The 25,733-nt window shown below is 41.0% G+C and overlaps 1 protein-coding gene across 3 annotated transcripts in view; it reads left to right on the top strand.

The window, feature by feature from the left end:
• LOC128758487 (CUB and sushi domain-containing protein 1-like) overlaps positions 1-25,733 on the top strand; it is a 432,079-nt gene that overhangs the window by 317,938 nt on the left and 88,408 nt on the right. For all 3 annotated transcript variants that reach the window (XM_053864463.1, XM_053864462.1, XM_053864464.1), the window contains 11 exons: positions 922-1,060; positions 2,950-3,137; positions 3,305-3,493; positions 8,420-8,536; positions 9,684-9,899; positions 10,064-10,252; positions 12,674-12,843; positions 17,763-17,919; positions 19,002-19,193; positions 23,355-23,481; positions 23,786-23,997. In XM_053864463.1, coding sequence (XP_053720438.1) covers positions 922-1,060; positions 2,950-3,137; positions 3,305-3,493; positions 8,420-8,536; positions 9,684-9,899; positions 10,064-10,252; positions 12,674-12,843; positions 17,763-17,919; positions 19,002-19,193; positions 23,355-23,481; positions 23,786-23,997 — 1,896 coding nt within the window. The remainder of the gene's footprint in view (positions 1-921; positions 1,061-2,949; positions 3,138-3,304; positions 3,494-8,419; positions 8,537-9,683; positions 9,900-10,063; positions 10,253-12,673; positions 12,844-17,762; positions 17,920-19,001; positions 19,194-23,354; positions 23,482-23,785; positions 23,998-25,733) is intronic.

Below are 25,733 nucleotides of genomic sequence, written 5' to 3'. Positions count from 1 at the left end.
GAAGACCTTGCTGAACCAGGCGACAGACCTCACATGAAGGCGCATCAGGGCCGCAACTTCCCTGCCGTTATGACATGTCGATCCCTGTACAGCGTCAGATTGTACTTGTGTTTTTAGTAGTGATGCTGTATCGAAACAGCTCTGACTCTGTGTTGAAGTTCTTTAATGGCAGAACACTAAGACAGGGTTATATAGGAACAAATGATTACATTTTGAGAGTGATCTGGATCATCAATTCAGGCGTTCACTGTTCGTGCGTTCACACTTTGAAGGACTCAATACTTCCTTGTGGTCTTGGGTTCGGATTCGCCTCTCATCACTGTCCGTTTTTTTTTTTTAATCTTTTTTTTAATACATTAATTGGAGAACTCCAAGGAAAAGGATAAAGCTCCTTTAAAATCAGGAAGTGACTGAAATAAACTGCTGCACTCCATTGACCCTCGGTTCGGAAAAAACCTTGTGAATTTATCTATATTTGCTTAAATTGAGACTTTTTTATGCTTATTGACTGGAAAGTAAACTTTGTAAAACTCCTACATTACCAATGCCATAATTATGAGTTGTATGCGCAAACCGCGACCTATAAATTATTCCCCACACGTGCCGACTTTGCTTCCTGCTGTTTTCTAAATTGCTGAAAATTAAGAAGCTGTTTTGCCGTGATTTGACAGATAAATATACTTGATTTCCCTTATAAATAATCAGGCTATAATTAGTTTAGCCTTTCTTGGGAGCTGCCGAAAATCTGTTGCGGCTTCATGAGAGGAACACAGCGAGACTAATGTTTATGTATGAAATTCTAAAAGACAGCTGAAATAAATTAAGCCAAATGATAAAGCAGATTTCTTGATTGAAAATGACTTTCTTCACCGAGACTTTGATGGTGAACTTTTGCTTTTCCGCACTGTAATTACCTTCCAGCTCCATGCGGCGGTCATCTCACTGCTCCGACTGGCGTTCTGCTGTCTCCTGGTTGGCCCGCATTTTATAAAGACTCTCTGAACTGCCAGTGGGTGATTGAAGCGCAGCCCGACCATGCAGTGAAGATCCACTTTGATAGGTAAGCAGTTTGCTCAAGAGGACACGGGTTGTCAGGTTTGTTTAAGTGCGCTCATCGTCGGTTAAAGAAAACCAGCGCCTCACGTCAGCAGAAAAGTCACTCCGACGGTCATTCTCTCTGTAGAGCCATCAACCAATCAGACGTTACATATCCGCTCCAGTTAATGATAATTGCTGGCTCTTTGCGATTTTTTTTTTTAAAACTCGAAGGAGCCATGAGCAGGTGGGCCGATCCTGGAAACAGCTGTAATTAGTAGGTTCTGGAAAGGGCAAATTATCATCAACATTTCTGTGGCGATGATGTTGGATTCAGCCTTTTATGCTAATTTGCTTTTCAGCAAAAGTTTTGTATGATTGGACATTGTCTGTTTGTGGCCTCCAGCTCATCGTCAGTCTTTAATTTCTGACTGCCACAGAGTTTCCCGTGTCACCCTTGTTTGAAATTGTCGACGGTTTGTCACCTCACTGCTGACACTTTGCACACCCATTTGGAACAAGCCGGTAGTGGGTCTACGTCAACCATTTTTTGCCCCCATTTTTTCCACAGATGAAACGACAAACAGGTGTGTGGATTAAGTTGCATCAGAGTCTCCTGACGCTGATGTTTGCTAATGGCTTTTGCCATAATTCAACACAGCGAGGTGTTTACAGGCTCTAGAGGGTGTGTACAAACGGGATTATTGTGGAAGTGGGTGATGGGTCAGCTACTTTCTCAGGTTGTATGCATTTATTAAAAGTGTCCAGGCCCTTTCTATTGTTGATGCTTTTTAAACCCAAACAGGTGGACTAAAAGTCCACATGATATTTTGCCCTCCCACATTTAAATATGACAGCAATACATACATAAGGTCAATGAGCATGTGAAGTGAAGTCTTCCATGTTGTATGACAAGGCAAGAGTCTTTCAGTTGAATCAGATGTTTCCCTTCGTGCGGCTTTTCCTGACACCATAGGCACCAGACTGCCTTAACGCGTTAAAGAAAGCAATTTGGCTAAGAATTAAGCCAAATTTAAGCAAAGAAAGAATGATCATGAGCTTCACTCCCTAAAACTTTGGCAGTAGTTATCCAGCTCATAGATCACATGTGATACCATACATACAGTACCAAGTAGGGTAACAAATGGAGCTGACTAGCGTCACTGGGTCCAAACACCAACCATTATTTTCGAACGTCACAAAAAACAGTGCTAGGGTAATGTTTGATTCAACAGAAATACCTCTGAATCAATTTGGGAGGCAAAAGAGTATTTGACGATGGTCAATAATGGTGCATCTTAGGTGTGTTGGACAGCAGAGCATGGAGTGGGCGGGGCAAATAGCCCTTGACTTTGATACACACGTCACACATTTCTGCAAATAACTTTTTTTTAGAAATAGTATAGTAAAATGAATGGCCTACCTTTAAGGACAGCGAGTGAGGACCTCTGTATGGACAGATGATGTCCGAGCTGAACTGCACGCGAGCGCCTGCACTCTGTGGGAACACACGCATTGCTAAGAATAAGCCGTCACAAACTCATCCGAAAACCGCGGGTTAGAGCCTTCATACTGGCTTTTCATTTTGTCAGGACAGCAGTGGAGTGAACTTCCTTTATGATATGAAAAGAATGTTGTGGAACATAAATTCCATCATGCTGCAATTCTGTCCAAGGCTGCCATGATCACACCTGAATTATTTCAGGTTTCAAGGCCTTGCTGAAGGAGAACCCTTTACTATGTCAGAAGGTTATTTCATTAATTGAAGGGCGATGAATTTCAATATTTGCTATCATTGCAAATGTGAAGGTCAGGACTTGCATGGTTCAATATAGAGAAGAACTAGAATAGAAAACAAATGTGCACCCATGGTACTCAACTCACATGATATTTGTGTTCTTTTTTCCCCTCCAGATTTCAAACTGAGGTCAACTATGACACTCTTGAAATTAGGGACGGGCCTGTGTCTTCGTCCCCATTGATCGGAGAATACCACGGGACGCAAGCGCCTCATTTCCTCATTTCCACTTCCAACTCCCTTTACCTATTGTTCACCACAGACAATAGTCGCTCTGCAGCTGGATTCAGCATCAGATACGAGAGTAAGTTGGATTTACAAAGGCACATTATGTTGTTTGCGCAAAACTATTTAGAAAGTTCTCTCAGCGGAGAGCAACTTGGAAAGTCATGATTGAAAACCTTCACACTGGTGTGCATACACCCACCCACTAACTCTGTGGTGTTTGCGCTTGTGTGATGTGAATTTCAGGTGTGAAAATGGAGTCTGACTCTTGTCTCGATCCTGGAATCCCAGTCAATGGGCGTCGCCATGGCAACAGCTTCTCCATTGGCTCTCGTGTGTCATTTACATGCGACTCAGGATATACGCTGAGTGATCAGGAGCCAATTGTCTGTGAACAGAATCATCAGTGGAATCACGCACTTCCCAGTTGCGATGGTAAGATTCTTAAGGAAACCTAACACCACAAATTGTGTGATATGACGAGTAACTCAAGCAATGCGAGTCAGAAGGGAGGGGACGGGCTGTCATCTGGGAGTGAGCAAATTGAATGCATTCTTCCACCTTTGGACCGAATATCTGCCCCAGCAGAGGTGGCTGGATTGGATTAAAGTAGCAAGACGCCAAACACAATGCTGACAAAATTACCTAACTCCAGTTAGACCGGTTTTAAGAATTTGAAGTTAATAAGATACAGCACTTTAAAGGGGAAATGGACCAATTTTAACCTTTCTGGATTTAGTTCAAGTCCTCTAGGCATTTTACAATGAGTAATGAAACAAATACTACACTTCAAGAGCATTGTGAGTTGTCTCACATCTGAGCATTTGCATTTTGCAATTGACTCGCTGTTGATGTGTGCTGTTAATAAAGACCGGGTCTGGTGTTTGAGGGTTTGCCACACGGATGACTTTTATTTTTTGCTCCACTGTTTACACTGATAAAAACCCCCAGATGCAGATGTCACACTCACAGCAACCAGGGTGGTTTGTATTGCAACCACCAATGGCAAATTCATTCATTAAATCATTGTTCTTAAATATTTGCTTTGATGGAGAACTATAAAGTCAGGCCAGGTAAGCATCAGTGAGCAGCAGAATGGTTTCACACTGAGGAAGAGCACCTCTGATCCATTGTTTGCTCTCTGGATACTGATAGAGAAGAACAGAGAAGGTCAGAAAGAGTTCCACTGTCTTAGTGCATCAGAGAATCCTCTCTGATGCCTGTGACTTAGTTCCTAGAGAGGAAGTGTGGAATTGTATGAGGAAGTCATCAGAAGTAACTGAGGGTTATTCAGGACTTGTTTGAGGATAGCGAGACAGTGGAGCTTTGGCGTGGGAGTAGGATTACATCATGGATAGATTGACATATAAGGTTAAAGACCATGATGTTTTCCTGCCCGATTCTCCTCCTGACCCCAGCTACGTTTTTTGAAGGCGATGCTGTGGGAGGGTAAACATTTGATTCAGTTGAAGCACCAAAGTTCGACTTCTGGTCAACATAGGATGAGAAAGTCCATGACAATCAGCAATTTGGGCGTCTTAGGAGTGAGAATGAGTGAAAAGGTTTTTTGGGCTCTAAAGGATGGAACGGGCAGGTCGACCATAAGGGGTGATCTGTCCTAGAAGAGGAGAGCAGCTAGACTCTTTGTAGGACGGTGGTGAGGCCTGCCATGTTGTGGTTTAGAGACAATAGCTTTGACAGAAAGCAGGGACTTGGTTGAATATAGTACAGGCATGATAAGATCAGAAATAAATATATCAGAGTAACAGCTCATGTAGAAAAGTTAGGGAGTCCAGATGGTTTGGACACATGCAGATGAGAGAGAGGGAAGAAATTTGGAGAGGGAGGCTCCAGGTTAAAGGAGAAGAGGAAGACAACCAATGAGGTCCATGGAGGTGGATATGAAGGGGATGGAGTGACTAAGGCAGGATGTATAAGGTGGAGGAAGATATCTCCATGCAGATCCAGGTACATTTCATAGACCAATAATAAAAAAAAATAGTTTCTTAGATATAATTAAGCAGTTAATACATGTTGAAGGAACATTTAATAAGTCATATTGATTTAGAACATGTATAATTTATACATGAAGTTCAGTTTCTCAAGTCTGTTTTACTATGTTGAATGTGAATATGATGGCTTGCAACAGTATCACTAAACCGTAGGAATAACATAAACGAAGCATGTCTGGGGAAAAAAACAAGAATGAAAGTATCCTTTTATCTTGTAATTAAGTCCGGATAATTCCACTGTGTTCGGCTGACAATGATGTACCAGACACTACCCCCCTCCTTTCGTCCGAGTAAAATGCACGGTTGAAAATGTATTTCAAAAATGCCACTGGCTGCTGCATAACATGAATCTAATTAAGGAAGAGATCCGAATACCAGTGATTACAGCGTAGTTAGGTGTAACTCTGACACAATGAAGGCAGAAAAATACAGACTTTTTATGATAACAAATCCTTTCTTCTCGACCCATTCCTTTTTGTTGCTAATGTTTCCAGCACAGAATGTCTTGTAGCTGGCAACAAAGAGTGTTTGCTCGGTGTGAAATAAGTTCAGGAACAGTGGAGTAATGCACATCCGCATCGGTGCACAATGGCTGCGGGAAAGTTTTATGGTTCACTTGTGTTCCCCACAAACTGGTCTGGATAGGTCTAAATGTGAGTAACCCTGCTTGCGAAAACACATGAGGGGTTGATGTTCGACTGGTCTGCTAGCTGGAGAAAAAAGGCCAAGACTGGAGGTTGGACTGACAATCGACGGACATTTTAACCCACAGTGAATAACCATGTTGACCACAGCTTTCGCCGTTTTCCACTTTAGTGGGTTTCAGAGGGACTTGACCTGAGACAGATGCACACCTCTGTAATGAAGTTCATTCTGCAGTTAACTATGCTCTTGATTTTAAATGTTCATTTTGTCAGACTGTCTTACTTCGGAGAACAAAGACTTTCTTAAAAGAGTCTGAGAATAAACAGGCTTTTTTATTTCCAATTGATCCAAATTATAGGATTCACTGAAGACAGAAATACATTCACATAGAATACAAAAAGTTGTTTTTTTCTGAGAGTAGTTCTTGGCTTGATTAATGACGACGATTGCTTCAGAATATCACAGAAATATACTTGTTTTTTTTCCGGGGAAAACAAAGACAGGTTCGCAGTGTGAATATTTACTGTGCATTAGCAAATGTAAGTGACGTTCCCTCAGTGTTGTTGTGATAAAAATATGCAAACGGCCTCAGGTAATAGAAGGAAATGTATCCGTTTTTAAAGCTTTGACATACTCACCGACCAGTCCGCCCGGTAACTTCACACATTTTTCATAATGTTCCTGAACATAGTTTCAAACCCAAAAGTCTCATTTCTGTATTCAGGAGCCATCAACATTTATTATCACCGCGATATTTTGTCCAAAAGCAATAAAACAGTGAGATATTAAGCCCCCTTCGTTCTGAAACAAAACCCATCCAACACTGATGCAATATCTGTGGTACCCAAATGACTCCTCTTCTTCCTGCAGGTCAGCACAATTGCCACAGAGATAGTGCAGAACACTGGCTTCTCTTTAATGTGTCACAAAGAATAAGATGCTCCAAAGATTGCTGTTGTTACCAAGACAACAGCTAACTGACTAAATTTACGGCCTGCCTCTTTTATCCCGAGCACGTGATGTATGCTGCAGAAGCCTTAAAGTCTTACCTCAGTCAGCCTTGATTGTATTAGTGTTTTAAAGGTTCAATGGTTATTCGTGCTTAATTTGATTTTTAAGTGCCCTACTTTTGGCCTTAGTTTTAATCTTGGACTGCTCCCATCACATTCCCGCAGCCTGACTCCATTGGAATCTCCCATTGTGATTAATTTACAGCAATATGAACAGTGTGACATTCACTTTTGTTGTTATATGTTATTACAGTTAATTCATGTATAAAGCAAATGCATTGTTTGTGTGCTCAGTTGAGAATGGAGGGGTGATGCAGCGCAAGGGGCAGCTGTTTTTCCTTGTTAAAACATGTTTCAATACTGTTACTGTTTACGCTTTTACATTAGTTGATCTCGCTAAAATGTTATTAACTATATACTAATTTAAAGCCTTCTAAAACAGAGAATGGTACAGGATTAACCCTCTATTGTGTATAGACCCTGTAAAAAAAATAGAAGTCAAAGTAATAAAAGTATGTATCAATGGTGATAAAATGGTTTGGGTAATCCTTGCTTATCTTGCAGTTTTGATTCTGACCTACTGCAGCAGGATGGGGAGAGTTAACCTTGTTCACTTGGAAACATAAAAATATAATTGGGAAGAAAACATAAATTGATGCATCTTCTCGTAAGAAACCAGTCTCAATGTGACCTTCTGAATCTCATAATCATGACTTTGTGTTTTAACTGCATTGCTACACTGCAGACCATGTTAACTGCTGTGCATCAGCTATGCTACTAGTCTGAATCCCAGAAGGTGAAAAAATATTGATGCGGCAATAGATCAAGATGATTTCACCTCAGATATAATAACCAACTTTTTCATTTGTTGACGTCATTTTTTATTTTTATTTTTTAAACCAGCATAACATATCACTTTCTGCTTTCAAAAAAGAAAAGAAAGTGTCAACCAAGCAGTTTTGACTTAATTTGCCTTTTCAATGTTTTTGTATTATTATGTGATTTATTTAGTTATTTTGAATTTATTTTACTAGATATTACTATGACAGTTTCACACGAGTTTATTTCTACTTTCTTCTTCAGAACCATTATTGGCCTCTCATTCTGTGACTTCACACAGGGAGTGCATGTCAATCTGCTGCTCTGACATGCAGAGAACACACAAGAGAAAATATGCAAGCCAAAGCATCCGCGCTGCTCCGGAATAAGTCATCGTGGGGACATTTTTCATCACACTAGTCATTATTGTTTAACTTCGTGACATGCTGCTGTATATATCTTTGTTGAGTCAGACAGGCAAGACGTGTATAAATTGAGAAAGGGAAATGTAATGCTGATGTGATTTACTCGCTGGAAAGTGGTCGTTCACTGAAACGCTTTGATTAAATTACATTTAACTGGATTGAGTGGAGGAAATTGCAAGAAATAGAGGCCCACTGTGAGCCACGTCCATGATAGGAGAAGCACTAAAAGATAACTTTTGTCCACTAGTCCCTGAATTTCTTTCTCTTTCTTTATCTGAAATGAGTGTATTCTCTTCCGTATCAGTGATTCCGGCTCCGTTTGGAGCTGAGGTACTGATCTCACAGTGTGGAGGTTTTGGTTGTCACACTGGTAACCTCATGTTGAGCCATAAAAAAGTGTTTCAGATGGAGTTTGTGTTTCATAAATCTGTGTGTTTTTCTTCTCTCCAGCTCTGTGTGGGGGGTATGTCTCTGGAAAAATGGGCACGATTCTGTCACCAGGCTTCCCTGACTTCTACCCAAACTCCCTGAACTGCACCTGGACTATTGAGGTGTCTCATGGGAAAGGTATGGTCAGATTATTCAGATTAGATATGCAACTAATGCGAACACTGGAACTGATATTTGTTCACTTTAATTCTGCTGTCAAGTCACTGTAATTGTTATTTTCATTGTTACTGGTCAGCACTCTGTTGTCGAAATATACGATTAAAAAAAAAGAAAAAAAACACCTTCATTTCCCTCTGCTTAGCACAACAGTTTCACATTTTTAAGCGTGGATGTCCTGGTAACATGATTCGTGTTGAGCCTTTTTCTTGTCTTCTTAGTTATTTAGCCATACTTTTATAGTGCAAATAAATGCAGAGAAGTAGTGCTGTGTTTTTGGTTTGTTTAGGATCAGCCACAGAAGGGTTGTGCACACAAATAGGAAATGATGACAAAATAACTCACCTGTGTGGATTGCTCTGTCTCACCAGTGATGGCGGTAGCGTCCTAGTGTAACCTGAAATCGTAGTGAAAATGAGAGTGTTTCACCCTGACAAGGTTTCACCCTTGAAATTGGAAGTTGACAGGTGTATAGCTTTCATCAATGCAGACTCACTTATCATGAGGTTCTACCGTGTTAGCACAAGTAAACACTCCATCATTAATGGGGCTCCTCAAGGATTCGTCCTCAGGCTGTTGCTGTTTGACATAGCTGTGAAAATTAATGCTTTCCAGACAAGCAAAAAAAAAAAAGTTTGGTTTTGTTTTAATTACCTCATAAATAATCAGTGGTCTACAGTATTAAATCTCCCTGCTGTTTTCTCACCAATGTGAACCAGATTCCAGAGAGATTTTTCTAAACTGAAATCCTAAAATTATGACTGTAATTTAATGATACTGAATAGTAGTAATATATATTAAAATAAGATTTATATCCCAAAATTATACATTGCAAAAAATAAATAAATAATTATTATTTTTATTATTATTTTTATTGTTTTTGGTGCTTCAATAAATCCATGCTGTAACAATACACACTTAAGTCTAGCTATATTTTTGTAACTAAATGGGATGTTGAATCTTATGACAATCATTCAAATATATGTCTGCTGTTGGACGGTCCATTTCCCAATCATTTCTCAACTATTTGTTGTGGATTTGTGTGGCAGTTTTTTCTGTCTCTGTGTCTTATTCATTCTCAGGTTGCCTCCATCTTTCTGTTTTTCAGGAGTCCATCTAGTTTTTCACACGTTCCATCTCGAGGAGAACCACGACTACCTGTCCATCACAGAAGATGGCAACTTCCTGGTCCCTGTTGCCAGACTCACTGGCTCTGTGCTGCCCCCCAGTGTCAAGGCTGGTCTCTATGGGAACTTCAGTGCCCAGCTCCGCTTCATATCAGATTTCTCCATGAGTTATGAGGGCTTTAATATTACTTTCTCAGGTAAGTAGACTGATGTTGTGATCAAAGATAACAGGCACTAAATGAGTCCAGCAATATTTGATTTTATCTCATCATATGAGACATGAATCTGTCTGACCACCACCAGTGTTTGACTGTGATGGAGTTTTGTGGCAGTATTTAGTCTGTTGTTCTGGTTTCCACAGAGTATGACCTCGAGCCGTGTGAAGATCCTGGTGTTCCGGCATTCAGCAGGAGAACGGGATTCAGATTTCGAGTAGGCGACTCGCTGGCATTTTCTTGTTTCCAAGGTTACAGACTTGAGGGAGACAGCAAGATCACCTGTCTGGGTGGAGGAAGGCGAGTGTGGAGCAACACACTACCGCGATGCATCGGTATGGATCCTACTTTTTAACCATTTTTTCTCAAACAATCTGCATATTTGCTTCTGAATATTAAGCAATATTTACTCAGATATAGTCTTGTTTGTTTTGACCCAAGCTTTGACGAACTTTATGGGTTCAATAACATCTACCCCTCTGTACATGTGGCAATTTTTTTAGGACTCACTTCATGTGTAAACACGTCTCAAGCTTGCTTCTATTTCACTGTACATCAGTAAAGCTGCGCTTAAAGCATGATGGGATTTAATCAATGGCAAAGCATTTTTCATGTCTAATTTCCTCTTATGTCCTGTTCCATATATGACTTGGCCACAGGGAAACAAATATAACTGAGTGTTTGTCTGTTTTGAAGAGCCCTGGAGGCCGCTAAGTGTAGAATGGCTAACCTAAAAGATCTAATGTTGAGAAACTACATGTGAAGATTGTCTTAATCCGTGAAGGCTTCAGAGAACCCAGACAACCTTGGGTTTCCAGGTGACTGCGTGTCAGAGCTGCAGCTGTGAATCCCAAGCACATAGCAGAACTCAGGATAATGGTCTTCTCTTGCATCTGCCTTTGTCATATTTATTGTGATTTCATCGGTTGTTTTTATGCGTCGCTCGAGAATACCCGGCAATGTCATTCAGAATGCATGCAATCAAACCCAGACATTGTGACTGTGTGAAGAATGTTTCACTGATACAGTCTTGTTTTGAGACAGTGACATTTAATCGTGGATTATATTCAAAGAAAGGTCGATCAAATAAAGGAAGATTATTGAGAGAATAAGAAGTCAGCGTTTGAGCATATTAAAATGATGGAAATGGGTTCATAAAAGACAGACTGGCATTTCCCGTCAGGAGTTGCAATAGCAAGTCAGCCTTCTCCACCTTAACCTGATCATTCTCTGGTGTCATGCATCCTCTTTATGTCCTCGTCCATCAGCCACATCTCCCTCTTTTCTTTGACTTTGCACCACCATTCTGGGTCCCCCAAGTGAGCCTGGCCTCCTGAGGTGAAGAAGGAAGTTCAGGCATAGTTGAATGGATGGGGACTTTCCAGGATGTTCTGTGAAAGGAAGCAGGGTGACTGTATGTTCACAGCAAATATGACTGAAGCGACAAAAGCAACTGCGATGAAAATAAAGTCAGTGTTGAGCCACGTCTGTCACTGCGTCACGACACAGAGCATGCACCATGTTTTGGCCAACAAGGTGGCAGCTTTGTTGCGTTTAAGACATATGTAACGTCAAATGCTGAAGTTGAATAATGTCAACTCCGGCGACAAGACGCAGCACCGTTCAGTCAGGGCCGTGTTTTTCACTGTGACATATGCAGAGGGGAAATTGTTCAGCGAAACATAGAGGTGAAATGGCAGAGAATCTGACTGTAGAGGTCGCTGCAGTTCACAACTCACTTCTGAAGGATCTGATGGACCCAAAGATGGTGACATTCCACCAAAGGGCTACAATTCTGCCTTTCCAATCCACTACGTTGATGTTCCACTAACTTTAGATACGCCCCCTGCAGATTGACATACTGTCTTTAACGTGACTTGAGAGGTGATGAGTGAGTAGTCAAGTCGGTGGCTGGAAACTAGTCACTACTTGGATGTGAGTCACGAGACAGTTGGCGCCAAGTCACGTATTGTGTTAGTTTTGGGGTGATATCAGAGCAACAGAATAACAGAATCAAACCAGTGTGTGTATATTAGCTTGCAAAAAAAAAATCTACAAAACAAACTGTTGGTAGTACAGCCTCAGGGCTGAGGAAACACCTGATAACACACATTTTTTAGTCTATATTCAGACAGTATTTTCACCCACTGACCTTCTCCGCTGCTGCTTTCTCATCTTGAGCCATTCCTCGCCATCATAATGAAGGCCTTTTTTGAAATATGTTCATAATCACAGCCATATTTTCAAACGCTCTGTTGTACCTCCCGCTGCTCTCCGAGCTGTCAAACTCACCCCTGAGATTCTGCTCTTTGAAAAGGACCTCTGAAGAGCTGATGAAAGCATCCTTGTTGTTGCTCTCCTTACTCATAGTTGTGTTTCGACAGACACAGCATTTAAATAATGTGGTCTTGAACTTTCGAATGTGATTATGTTTGATCAATACGGACAGTTTCTACCCCTGGTAAGTTTCACGTGGCACCCTGCTGCGCTCCCTCGTCAAAGTCATTACGTGCTTTCATGGACTGCTGGTGGCGTTGGTCCTGCTCAGTGGGAAGTCAAACGCTTCTAATCTCTGTTCATTGCAATTACTTTAAATCTAAAATACAATCCAAATGGTTTACATCATGACATTGACCCTTTTTTGCTTACTCTTAAACAGATTTTTTAGGTTAAAAATAGCTGCTGTCTTTCAATTCTAATATCACCATCTAACACTTACATTTTAATGTTATGTTTTTCTGACTCTCTTCATTTAGCTGAGTGTGGAGCGACATCACTTGGACCGGAGGGTGTTCTCCTCTCGCCGAATTTCCCCTCCAACTATGATAACAACCATGAATGCATCTACCACATCACGACTGAAAAGGGCAAAGGAATCAGACTCAAAGCTGAGAGTTTTTCGTTGCAGGACGGAGACTTTCTCAAGGTATTTGTATGTGCAAACTCACTCACCGGCATATGAAGTATGATATTTATGTGGCATTGCCAAATGACGTTTCGACACGCTGTGTGTTTTTATTTATTTAGACGTGCTTAAGCCAAGAAAAGGCAAATATCCATCCATACAGATGCAGCCTCTGCATCATTTTCAAGAATATAGATTTTATGAAAATATTTATGTTGCAAATAAGTGAAAGTGTTTCCTCGTTCTTCATTTACAAATATTGATACAGCGTAAGTGGTCTCGTCAAAATGACTGGATAGGCAAATTTCCATTTTTGAAATAACAACTTAAATTTGGACATTTTTTCTTTCCTTGGGGCTTGTTAATGTGCTCTAGAATAAATGCCACCTCACTAATGATCCACTTCTTCTGAAAAAAAAAAAAGATTAAATATCTGAACTTCTGTTGAGTAAAGCAAAAGCCTGCACCAACAATTTACTTAATATAATAATAATAATAATAATAATAATAATTGTCATTCATTTTTGTATTCCCTTTTCTATGGACAACGAACAGATCAAACCCACATTGTAAACTTCTCTCATCACTTGTTAAACACCGGAATGTTGTCTTATGTTGCCTCATTCCCTGGACTATATGTCTATATGGTATTGCTTGAATTCGGTGCAGTGTTTTGAAGGCTACTGTCTTGTTATACTGCTGAGGCTGACTCCATGGGTGCACACGTTGCGAATTACAATTTGGTTGTCATTTCCCTTGAGGTTTTGCCAAATAACTGCCATCATGGCTGTCTGGCTCATTGTTGTCTGTTGTTCCAGCATGTGGCATCACAACAACTTGTGTGATTTTCTGGAGAAAAGGCTGCTTTGCTTTCTCACTTTTACCTTGTGATGTAAAATTGAAAAGAGTAATAACATTATTTCATGCAGGAATAAAACTTTCCTACAATATACCTTTTTATAAAAATAATAATAATAATAATAATAATAATAATAATAATAAAATTGCGGTATGGTCATGTGTCATGATAATGCCATAAATGCCCATATCGGTGCCGATAAATTGGCTGCAGCCCTACTTCAACAATGTATGATGTATAATAATCTACCGTATTGCATTTTTTCCATGCTGGGAATTTAGAACTGCAGCTGGAAGAGAAAAAGAGACGTGGTGAGGCTGTAGTTGGATTGTATTAGCATGTGATGCCCTCATTTTTACAGTTGTTAAGCATTGCTGTAAGAAGCAACAACATCCCTGCGGGGGTTTATTAGCTGTGTTCTCGATTAGTGCTGATGGTTCTCCAACAGCTGAGGGAAATGGAAACACTGACGGTTTCTGTTCTGACTTTACCCTCAGCATAAAAACACCAAAATGGTATTATAAGTGTCCTTAGACCGATTGGCAGCGTCTCTTAGCGGCATTAGTCCACAGGCCATGGTTAAGCCAATATGTGCTTCGCGTGTATTATCACTATTAGTCCGTGAGGATCGGCTGAGACTGTCTGTGGTTGGATTGTATTAGCAGGCTTTCTGGCCGACTACTCAAGAGGCTTAACATCTTTGTGAAAATGTGTTCCCCCAGCAGGGTTGGTATTAAAATATAAAATCCTGTTAAGAATATCGACGAAGAAGTACAGATTGTGAACAGACAAAAAAGAAAAATTCTATAATAGTCAAAGTAGCAAAAAAAGATGACATGAGGAAATGCGAATGAGAGTTTTCTAAAGCCTCCACCTTGAAACATGGCTATCTCGAAAGCCCAGCAACCCCTTCGTCATTGTCTGTTTGTTAAGTAAAAGGGGTTCATTCAAGACTCGAGCACGGTGCGAGACATTTGCTCCTCAAACATGCTCTCTGTGATAATGCAGCTGCATCCTAGAGTAGCAATGAAACTCTCTTTTAAAATAAATCATTCATTTATATGAAAACATTTAAGGTTCCCATTACTTGTCATTAATCTGCAATGTAATTGGCCACAAGATGTTGCACATATTTTTGATGCTTTACTACAGAGCACAATCACTATCTGCAACGCAATGGAAACTATTAAAGAATACACTTGTAATGACCCTCTGTATTTCCCCTGACGTTTCACACTACCATTACCATTTTCCGGTGGTTTTGCTACCATAAACAAGGCAAACAACTTTTTGCAACAGTACCATATGAGGGTTCGGTCCTCTTGTGCACCACTATTTATATTTATTTCCTTCCTGCCTCGACCGTTGAAATGGCAGCCTACGTGTGTGTTTACAGCCACTGCACTATGTCTTGGGGCTTATGCGGTTTCTTGAACTGATGGAACTCTCTGCTCTAAAAACCTTGGCTTTTAACAACCACTTTAATGAAACCTAGTGATGGACATGATGAGGGTTCATGAAACACTGTGCCCATTTTCAATGCTTAGGAGATGGCGCTGTTATAAAAATGATGCAAGGTTGCTAAAGTCCAAAGATTCCAGAGCACAGACTACCATCTAGAGGACACTGTCACTATCACCACTACTAGCAATTACGTCAGAAGACAGACCGTTATAACAGTTTACTTGGTCAACAGTGGAGTAACTCGATGTCTGTAGTCAAGTAGACTCTTCCGTCGCAGGGTGGCGTTTCTTATTGATGCATTAGGAATTCAATTGAAGCTCATTTTCCCTCCCAAAATGTTTCCCAAGGCCCTACTTAATTCGGTCCAACACAAAAAACAAATAAAAATGACACTTTGTAGGTTTAACTCTTAAAATATACTCTGATGTCATGACCACAAAAGGTACCCTAAATATCCAGTAGAGTAACGATAGCCTACTCTTATCAAACCTGCGCATCACCATACTAATCTGACCATCACAGCTCCATATTTGGTCTGAAAATGTGAACATTTGGTCAAAGTCTGTTGATATATTTACCACCAGCTATCAGTATAGTTCAATGGTGGCAGCCCAAATAGTGATCGCCAATAGAATTAGATTAATCATACAACCCTAGTTGCTAGAGTTGAGAATTAAATGTCACATATGTAGTCAAAAGAGTGCAATAAGACCGATTTTTCAGATGCTAATCGTGGTGCAATGTTGGGAAGTTTGACTCCAAAGACTGTTTTCATAAATGATTCAAAGAACCATAATGCAAAACTATTTGAAGTTCCCCACAGAGCCGCTTACACCAGTAATTACGATATCACTTTCAGAGAAATTGCAATGCAGCTGATATCTGTTTAGAAAACAAACCGTTTGCTCAACAGCTTCACCCGGCTTTAGGCAAAAATCTCTCCTCACACATCAACCAACTCACTCCAATTTCTTTCACGACTAGCTGAGATTTCATCGGGGCACAGCTAACAGAGAAATGTGCCCTCATATCGGCCCTGACCAAATTCGCAATAATGCTCTAAAAGCCTAAGGAAAAGAGAACGAACCATAAGAGACAGACAAAGTGGGTGTGTGCAGAAATTGCAGAATAAAAAATGGAGGAAGAAAGTGAGCCTCGAGAAAGAAAGAGAGGTAGACAGACACAGGGAGCGGCAGTAGCAGATGGTGACATGTTGATTTATGAGCCACAGGGCTTTTCATTAACCATACTGAGTTTTACTGAAACAGAACGAGGGAAAGAAAGAGGAGTAGAAAGCCAGAGTTTGAGAGAAGGATCGCGACTTGCTAATTTAAGAGAAAATGTCATGGTGTTTGGGCGGCAAACAGAAGGGGAATGAAATATTTGTTAACTAATCCTTCCAGAATCCGCTCATTTTCACTTTTTAGTAACATCACCACCTCATTTCTCTCAGAAATTCTCTTGTGTTTAAATGTCACATTGTCTTTTCTGGCAGAATTTTAGCAGCAGTTAGACCTTCGCTTTACCTCCGTCTTGTTGTTTTTGGCATCTCTGCTACCTGCAGACTTGTCACCACCAATCAGTGGATATGTCCCAAACTGTCAAATGCATGAGCAGTTTACATTTAAATCTCTGCTCTGAAGGATTGGTACTTTCTAGTCGGAGCCTTCTCTGCTGGAATCTACTCGCCACCCCCAAAAACTGTCACTTCTGCACCCTTCTAGCAGCCTTCAGAAATCACTGATGGAGGGTGAGGGAAAAAACGAACTGCAGAGAAACGCTCGTCTCACTCACACCTTCCCACTGTCGGCCACGCAGCTTCGCTGCTCGCCAGCTATGTCTCAAAATACAAGGTAACATGATCTTCTAAAAAGAGACTGCCACTGTTGCGTTGTTTGAAAAAGTTGACATCACAAGGCAGGAAACCTTCTGAAAAAAATGAGCATCAAAGCCAGTTTCACGTGGCTTGAGCTCCAAGTCTTGTTTCCCAAAAAGTTGTTTGGCCACTTCTAGGTCGCCATTTATGCTCAGCGAGCCTTCTGTCTGTGCTCTGCGTTCATTTCGGCCGTATTTCTGCATGTTTCCACAAAGCTTACGGATACGGACCAAATGGCTCAGTACCACTGGAAGCCATTGGGGTCAGTGTTGCTGTTACTACCCGATACTTGGCTCTAATGAGACATGAAAAAGACATAACAATGGCAGAAATTCTCTGTCCGCAATTTGCGATATATTTAATGTCCTCACAAGCACGCCTCCTACAACGCCGGCTTTGTTTTCCTCTTTTGTGTTACATTATCAATACTTTCCCCGCAGTCACCGTGTTTGTTTTGGAACTTATTCTTGTCCTAAACTTTTGACTATGGGCTGCTCCCCCTGGTGGATATATGGGCAAACAGCCCTGTCAACGCAAAGAGCAGCAGGGAAGTATGTGTTACCATCACGTGGAAGTGACGGATGGGTACAATTTCAGTCATAAAGGGGGCATAAATGAGACTTCATGCCGAAGGCAGTATAATGACTTTAAAAAAAACCTGATTTTAACATTACTGCCATTTCATTTTTAATGCATTGGCTGGTATGAATCTAATGGAGAAAACAATGTGTTGATTTGCAGGTATACGATGGAGACAATAGCTCATCCCGTCTGCTGGGAAATCTGACCGGTGATGTCATGATGGGTCAGGTCATCAATAGTACGTCCAATCATTTGTGGCTGGAGTTCAACAGCAACGCCTCTGGGACTGACCTGGGATTTCACCTGACGTACACAAGTGAGTAGCTCCTTGAGACGGACGCCAAAACCTATATTTGTGTTTCACTAAGGGTGTTCATTGATTCTATTGAACTGGGTCAGTGCTTGTAGTATTTCCCTGCCTTTGAGTAATTGTCAATTTAAATGTCGTCAATGTCACGAGTTGCGGTTAATGAAACTAAATGAGAGAGTTTGTGTTTGAGAAATATACACAATGAGGTATCAAATACATCCTTTGAAATATACTATAAAGTATATAAATACAATATAAAAAGCGATTCACAGCTATGTTTTTGCCCTCTATCTACACACATACAATATATTAAACACCCTGAACACATGTCTATAATCTTTATATTAGATATGATAAAATGTTTGATTAATTGTATTGTGGAACTCAATAGTCAGAGCAGACTAGATAAGTGAAATCCGGGTTTTTAAACATGTAGTAGTTTCATCTTTGTTTGCGTGAAGAGGCAACCTTGCTGAGCTCTGATGTGTTTTGATTTTACATGACTAAAGAAAGGATTTCATTGTGTCAGCCTCTTAAAAAATGAGCTTCCATGGACGCGGTATTCCAAATATTTAGAGATACTTGATTTTACTCCCACTGTAGCTCACCACAAGACGACAAAACCGAATGTACATTGTCCTTCCAGACTTCCCTCTGTAAATTACAAGAACATATTGTCCACCACTCAAGGGCAAAAAGATTCAAGCTGTCTTTTTTCGAAAATTATGCGTGGCTCTCTTGCTGCCATGAACGTATAACTTTATATAAAATTGAAGAGGAGCTATTGTGTGAGCCATAGCGGCAATGAGAGGGGCATAAAGAGGCAATGGCTGCTGAAATGGCTGCTAGATGACAGGTCAAACCGGTTCAAACTACAGAATGTACAAGTGCGCTCGCTGTATCTCAGTTAAACCATTAAAGATGTTAAGCTTCAAGTCATACAAGTGTTAAGGGACACAATTTGCAAAATTGTACTGCGATGGATGGGAAGATGAATGTGAGTGCAAAGAAGATTATGGGGTGAGGTGAATTAATATGGTATTTTGTACTTATTGTGCATGGTTTTCGCTCTGCTTATCTTTTTCTAGGTTTCGACTTGGTGCGCTGTGAGGAACCTGGTGTTCCGAGCTATGGATTTAAGATCCAGGATGACGGCCATTATGCCAACACGTTCGTTCTTTACTCCTGCAACCCGGGCTATAGTCTCCACGGAAGCAGCACTCTAACCTGTCTCAGTGGCGACAGACGCGTCTGGGACAAGCCGCTTCCCTCATGCATTGGTCAGTGATAGTCTTCACCAAAATCCATGTGAATGTGTATTCCTAGTTAGGTTGGTGTATTGTCTTCTGGATTTTTTATATCAGAGGTGTATAACTTTCACCATCATCATAGAAAAAAAAAGAAAAAAAAAGTGATCAATAAAGAGTGTGATCACTGCTCTTTAAACATTAAAAAATCAATTAGTTCACTACACACAATTCACCAAAACAGCACTCGGAAATTGAATTCCGCCTTAGTTGTTGCTTGCCCACATTTTTTTTTCTAAGGGGTAGTTGTTGTGAGGCTTCATGAAACAGTGTCCTCATTTTCAGAGCCCACTACATGGCACTCTCTGCTCTAAAATCTTTTTATCAACCACTTCAATGAAATTAAATGAAATGAAAGGGGGTCTGGAATATTTCTTCACCAAATGTCCTCTGCCATACATCTTGTATTTACTTTTTGTGGTGTAGCTGACCAGTGGGCAACACAGTAGTGTCAAGTTTATGTTATTCTCTTACAAAATTTGTTCTTTTTAATATTTAAAGATTGCGCTTCATAGTTCCCTTATGGCCTCAGAGTTGAAGATCCAGTCCAGATTCCGAGACACAACCAAAACCCTGATTTTTATCACAGCCTTGAACATGAAGTGAACTTGAACTTGAAGGGTCACAAGGGACAGGCAGTTTCCCCTTTGCCCCAAAACCCAGAGACTCCATGAAGTCACTGCACACGCTGTATACATTTCAGATTCCCCAACCACAAAGCTGTTCTCCATCCAGTCCTCACAGGAACATGTACTGCCAAAGAAGGCAGCTACTAGCTTCTAGATGACACCGCTACACCGTGCACTAAGACCTTCCTAGATACGATTGCTATGTACGCTATGATAGAGCTCCTGAATTTGTTACGTCATAGACAAATTGGGAAATCTTCCCTTCGCTGCTGGAGATCACACAGGCTCGAGAGAGCCTCCAAGAACCCATGTGCCGCTAGTTCAAGTACATTTTCTGGCACAGGGAAAATTAGAGCTGGTAAGCTTTTGGTAAGGGAGTGAAACAACATGATGCTGGAAGTGGGTGACTACTAGGAGCCTGTAGATAAAGCTGTGTTCCTAATTCTTTGTAAGCAACTTTGGAGATACTCATAAAAGCACCATCTGATCCATTGTAATATGGAATATGGCTTTTTGCCTCACTTCTTTTTCATTTTTTACAGCGTGCCAGAGCGTGTTAAATTCTTCTGTCAGTCCAGAAAGCCAGACTCTTTTTATGTCTGAGCATGAATTTTGATGGCCATGTGCTCATTCTCAAAAGTTCTTATACATGGATGTGAATGTCATTTGTCTTTATGTGTTTAAACTGCATCTCACACAGCTGGTCTTATCGTGAAGTGCATCAGACGGCGGCGAAGCATCATCTCAATGTTTGCTTGTTTGTCTTGTTCATCTGGGGTGTAAATTCTAAAGCAAATTTGAGATATTTTTGAAGTCTGATTCCTGCTTGTGTATCGATATTCCGTTTTATGTTGTGTTTGCATCGTTCCCCGACATCCTTATCTCAGACCTGCTGATATTGTGTGGGCATTTGGCACATGTTAATTTGGAATTCCCTGTTGCAAAGCCAAACCTTGAATCTGTCTAAAACTGCCAGCAGACCCAAGCTGTATGTGGTGCGACGAAGCCCGATCCAGTTGCTAATGGCAACTAAAAGAATCTGAGCATAGGTGTGTGGGCTGAATGTGTTTATGTGGGAGTGAATGACAATGAATATGCATTTTTTGCAAGCGCTAGATCTTGGTGTTTGGAAATGCAGTTCAATTCTCTCACCTCCTCTCAGGTGAGCTCGTGACCAGGAGAATATTTGTCGGCATGCCCTTGGGCTAACTACCACCAGAGCTACTTTTGTGGAGGTTTTTGAAGTGTTTGTTTTAAAACTTCCCCTTCTGCAGTGCTCACTGTCACGTCCGCATGTGCTCGCAAAGAGACAGGGGAAACAATTGCCTGGGGCTGTTTCTATACCACCCTTTCATTTGGGTGAAAGACGACTCAACTTTGTCCTTCTATATAACTGTCTCGCCCATATTCCTGCCAGTGTTATTTTCCTGACATCAAATTATACCTGTCATTGACCTGTTTATATGCCTATTTTTCTGGGATGCCTGTCTCTACGATAGCATCATGGTAAATCATTCCAGTTATTGCTGCCTTTATCACAGTATTTGGCAATGCAGGGTTTTTTATGTGGGCATCTAACTGTTTTCTATGAACAGTTATTTTCAAACGCCCTCACATTTATTTGTCTGGAAACAAGTGAGAGAAGTAGAAACTGAAGTAGCAATGCCTGGCTTCAAACTCATACGTGACTATAGCACTGTTAGGATTGGATTTATCTGGGGAAGTGGGTGAAGTTTGTACCTGGGTATTGATTCAAATTTCCCAAATCAATTCGATTCACAAGGGCCTGATTCGATTCATAATTAAAATCTCAATATTTCAGTCAAGTTATACCAAATTTCTATAATATGGAACGCATTATTAGAGAACTAATGTTGCAAATAGTAAGTACCATCGAACCTGGCTCAAACTCGACGTCATTCTGCATATAGTTCAAAATAACATTACCATAATCGATTCTGGCATTTCATGAATTGATCTTTTGTCATGCACAGGAATATCTTTTTTTTAAACCCAGGCCTGTTGGGAATCTTCACGTTCACAACTGGACTTTTGCATCCTGTACTGACAACAGAGGCAGCCTTCCAAGTTGTGTTTTAATGGAGCATCGAGCGTAGTATTGGGAGGAACGCGAGGCGCATGGAGACGTTCGGAGATTCTCTTCACTGAATTACATTGGATGTCAGTTGCTATTTATTACCCCTGACCTGGCTCTCCTTCTAAAGTCACTCTGACTGAAATGTGACTCATTGTTACCTCTAGAACGAAAGGACCGCCATCCCATAGCTTGCTGCTTAACGCCAACCTCTGTTTTTTTTTTTTTTTTTTTTCTCTTCTTCTTTTAAACGTGACACGCTGCCCACATTGTCAGGATATGCTGTGGAAGGTGGGACATGATTTTCTGTTGAAACCCTAATGTGTCAACATGCAACGCTGAAGGCTGCCTTTGGCGTCACTAGTCGACGCAAAAGTCAGCTTTCCTGAGTGAGGATGTGTTACACAGCATATCGACCCTATGTGACAGTAACCCAGCATAACCTAGTCCGCAGTAAGCGTGTGTAGGTGTGATGAATCCTCTTGAGTTTGTGAGCCACATGTTTGAAACGTGGGTTTCCCCCAAAACCAAACTCAGACATTAGCTTTCCTTTTTGATACCGTGACACGCACCTGAAGCAACGTCATAACAACAATACCTAAGTTTCTCTGATTCTAATCCAGTTTAAATATTAAAGGCCCACGTACCTTGGTACATGTAATTCATGCATTCTGTATGTTGTGACCTCGGTGCTGGGGCTATACGTCAATCCCTCAGCTGAGATCATGGTCAGTAGGTGGCAATTCACTATATTGTACCTGCAGATGGGAGTTCTTGAAGTGAATTTCAGAGGATCCTTTTTGAAGAAATGATGGCTTGATGGGCTTTTATCATTTGAAGTGAGCGCTAAATGAAAAGGTATTATTTTACAATAATAGACGACTCATTTAAATGGTGCTTTAATATTTTTAGAGTCTGTTATTTTTCCATTAGCATTGTTCCGATTTCAGCAGAGGATGGTATTAAATGTCCGGGTAATCATCTGGTTTATGAATGAATAAAGATTGTGACGTGGTACAAAGCTTGTTGAGGGGAGGAAGGTTCAGCCGCAGATATAAATGGAGGCTGATTGCTCAAGCTATTAGTGTGCAGAGGTCGAGGGACACAACCTTGAGGCCGTGAAACGAAACACTGAGGTACTGTAAGCCAAATCTAAAAGCCTTGTGAAGCCTGTGAAGTCAGCGAAACAAGCCTTCTCTTTTTATAGTGCCATGATCAAGAGTGCCAAACGCCTCATTGAGCCCCCATTAAAAATACAAATAAAAAGCACAGCTCATGTTTGGGCAGGGTAAATGAGTCTGGTAAAACTGTGTTGTTTGATCATCGTCAAACTGAAACAAGTCAGTCTAGTTTAGGAGATGGACCTGTTCCCAACAGTTGTTGTTTTACGATGCTTCTGTCGTCTTACAGCGGAGTGTGGAGGTCACATCACCGGCGCCGTGTCTGGTCGGATCCTCTCTCCTGGATATCCAGCGCCTTACGACAACAACCTTCACTGCACATGGACCATTGAGGCTGACACTGGAAAGACTATTAGGTAAATGTGTGTCTAAAACGTTTCACTTTTCAGCAATATAATTTGCATTTTTGAGAGGGTATGTTGTATTATTTAATCACAAAGATGTGCAGCAAATTTTCATTTCCTAGAGAGGGTGAAAAATGAAACAAACGGAATCCCTCAGGTGTGTTATCTATTAATGTAATCACTTTCTTACACGTTTTCTGGATATTTTATTTGTTGCAACATCTGGAGAAAATTTGAACGGTGCTCTTTCCTGGTCCATCTTCATTAAAGCTGACCTGAGCTGTAATTAATGCCCTGTCCAATCTCCTCTTCGCAGCCTCCACTTTATTGTCTTTGACACCGAGGTCGGCCATGATATCCTGAGGGTGTGGGACGGTCCATCTGGGTCATCTGACAGGGGGCTCTTGCTGAAAGAATGGTCTGGTCCCGCCTTACCTGAGGACATCCACTCTACCTTCAACATACTCACTCTGCAGTTTGATTCCGACTACTTCATCAGCAAGCAGGGATTTTCCATCCAGTTCTCCAGTAAGTTCCATCAGAGATTTAATTATCCCCTCGCAAAGGAGCAGGCGGATTGTGTAAATGCTTGGTGGCCCGACTTTACACCACGGATCAATTGATGAAGAGAAACCGACGGAGACAATTATAAAAGCTAATTAAGGAACGCATGATGCACACTATCCCTAATTTAAATAGAGACATGTTAATCTGGAATTAACACTGTATTTAACTGAATTTCCGTAAAATCCTGAGCCGGAGACCATGAGTTATTATGCTTTTATCCTCGTACCATTAGTGGACTCAAAAAACATCTTAATCAGTGGCGTTCTTCAGAGGCGGGGTGTTGCTGTGTTGAGTATGACTGTGGCTATCAGTCATTTATTCATTAGAACAAAATGGGTTCATATGTTTGTGCTACAGATCAGCCATGTCTGAGTGTAGATGGCAGCTGAAGGAGAGGCAACAGCCTCCAAAAAGAGCCTCAGACTTCCCTGTGCCAAGCCCTGTCTGCTTGTCCGGGGGAGTACCAAGGCCCTCCCAGGTTTATCTGTCCTAACTAAATTCATTCTCCATAGGGAGGACCAGCAGTTCCACCCTGAGCCTCTCCGACAATAGATGACCAAGTTACTTATTGTTCCAGTAGCTTCCTTAGTAAGTTCTCACTGCTTTGGAAAACTCATCAATGAAATAAAACCAGGTTAAAATGCTCAAACTGAGCCAACCTGGAGCCGAGTAGTTTGTAACCTCTCTACCTGATCCTGGGTCTACCTTGTGTCTCCAACCAGCTGGAAATAAATAGAAGTTGACATGCAAAAAATCCTCGAGGGAATGTGACCAGATGGCATCCTTACAAGATGTCCTTCTTTCTAGTCTTGCTTTCTATGATGTGCGCTAACAAACACACTGGTCTCGTCTGTGGAAATGGCGTTTTTATCATTGCTTTCTACGGATCACTCCCTCATACACCGTTGGGAGAGGACCTCCTTGGTTCATTCACTCATTTTCTTCTGCTGGCGGGACAACCTGCGGGGGGCTTCCTGTCAGAAATCCATCATTAAACACATATTGTTTTGACATGCTAGGCACACTTACCTTCTGGGTTTAAATAGGGGTTTGTTATGCGATGGGGTTCTCCCTAAGGGAATCCCGAGGCATGATCACGTAGGAGAAATTTTGGAAAAATAAGCCATGAAATGTTGCCTTTGGGAGAGTTCTGTCCCAAGCCATTACTTCACAAAATGGAAATGCTAGATGCCATTGATTTCCGTTGTTCTTTCATGAACTCTTATGTGGCATTCCAGTTGACTGCAAGGAGCCATAGCACATGCACAAACAAGCAGGGTTGCATTTAGTTATTTGACTCATGCTATGAAATGAAGTAGTGTAGGCGCAACAATAGAGCTGAAATATACCGTAAGTAATGACTATGTGTTTCAAGTTATCGCATTATAATTGAAGTAATGTACATACAACCTTTTTATCCTTGTTTTTACAGACGTACTCTGAAAATAAATAGGGCTCGGAAAATAGAATCAGTCCTCAAATATATTGTCATTTCGTGACAATATTAAATGTCAATATTTCCACCTTGAATCATTTTTCCCCACATTATGAAGGCGCCAAGACACAGAGTCAAATCTGTTTCCTGGTAAATAGGGAAGCCAAGCTCAAGCACGTCTCCTGTTCTACAGAGCAGCTGATCAAACACACGAGTTTAATACTTATTAGGTTTTATTTTCAAACACCAGCTATTGTCACAT

Source organism: Synchiropus splendidus, chromosome 5, assembly GCF_027744825.2.
Source record: "Synchiropus splendidus isolate RoL2022-P1 chromosome 5, RoL_Sspl_1.0, whole genome shotgun sequence".
Taxonomy (NCBI): domain Eukaryota; kingdom Metazoa; phylum Chordata; class Actinopteri; order Syngnathiformes; family Callionymidae; genus Synchiropus; species Synchiropus splendidus.
Note: the sequence above shows the minus strand (reverse complement) of the source record. Positions and strands in the feature narration are given on the sequence as shown.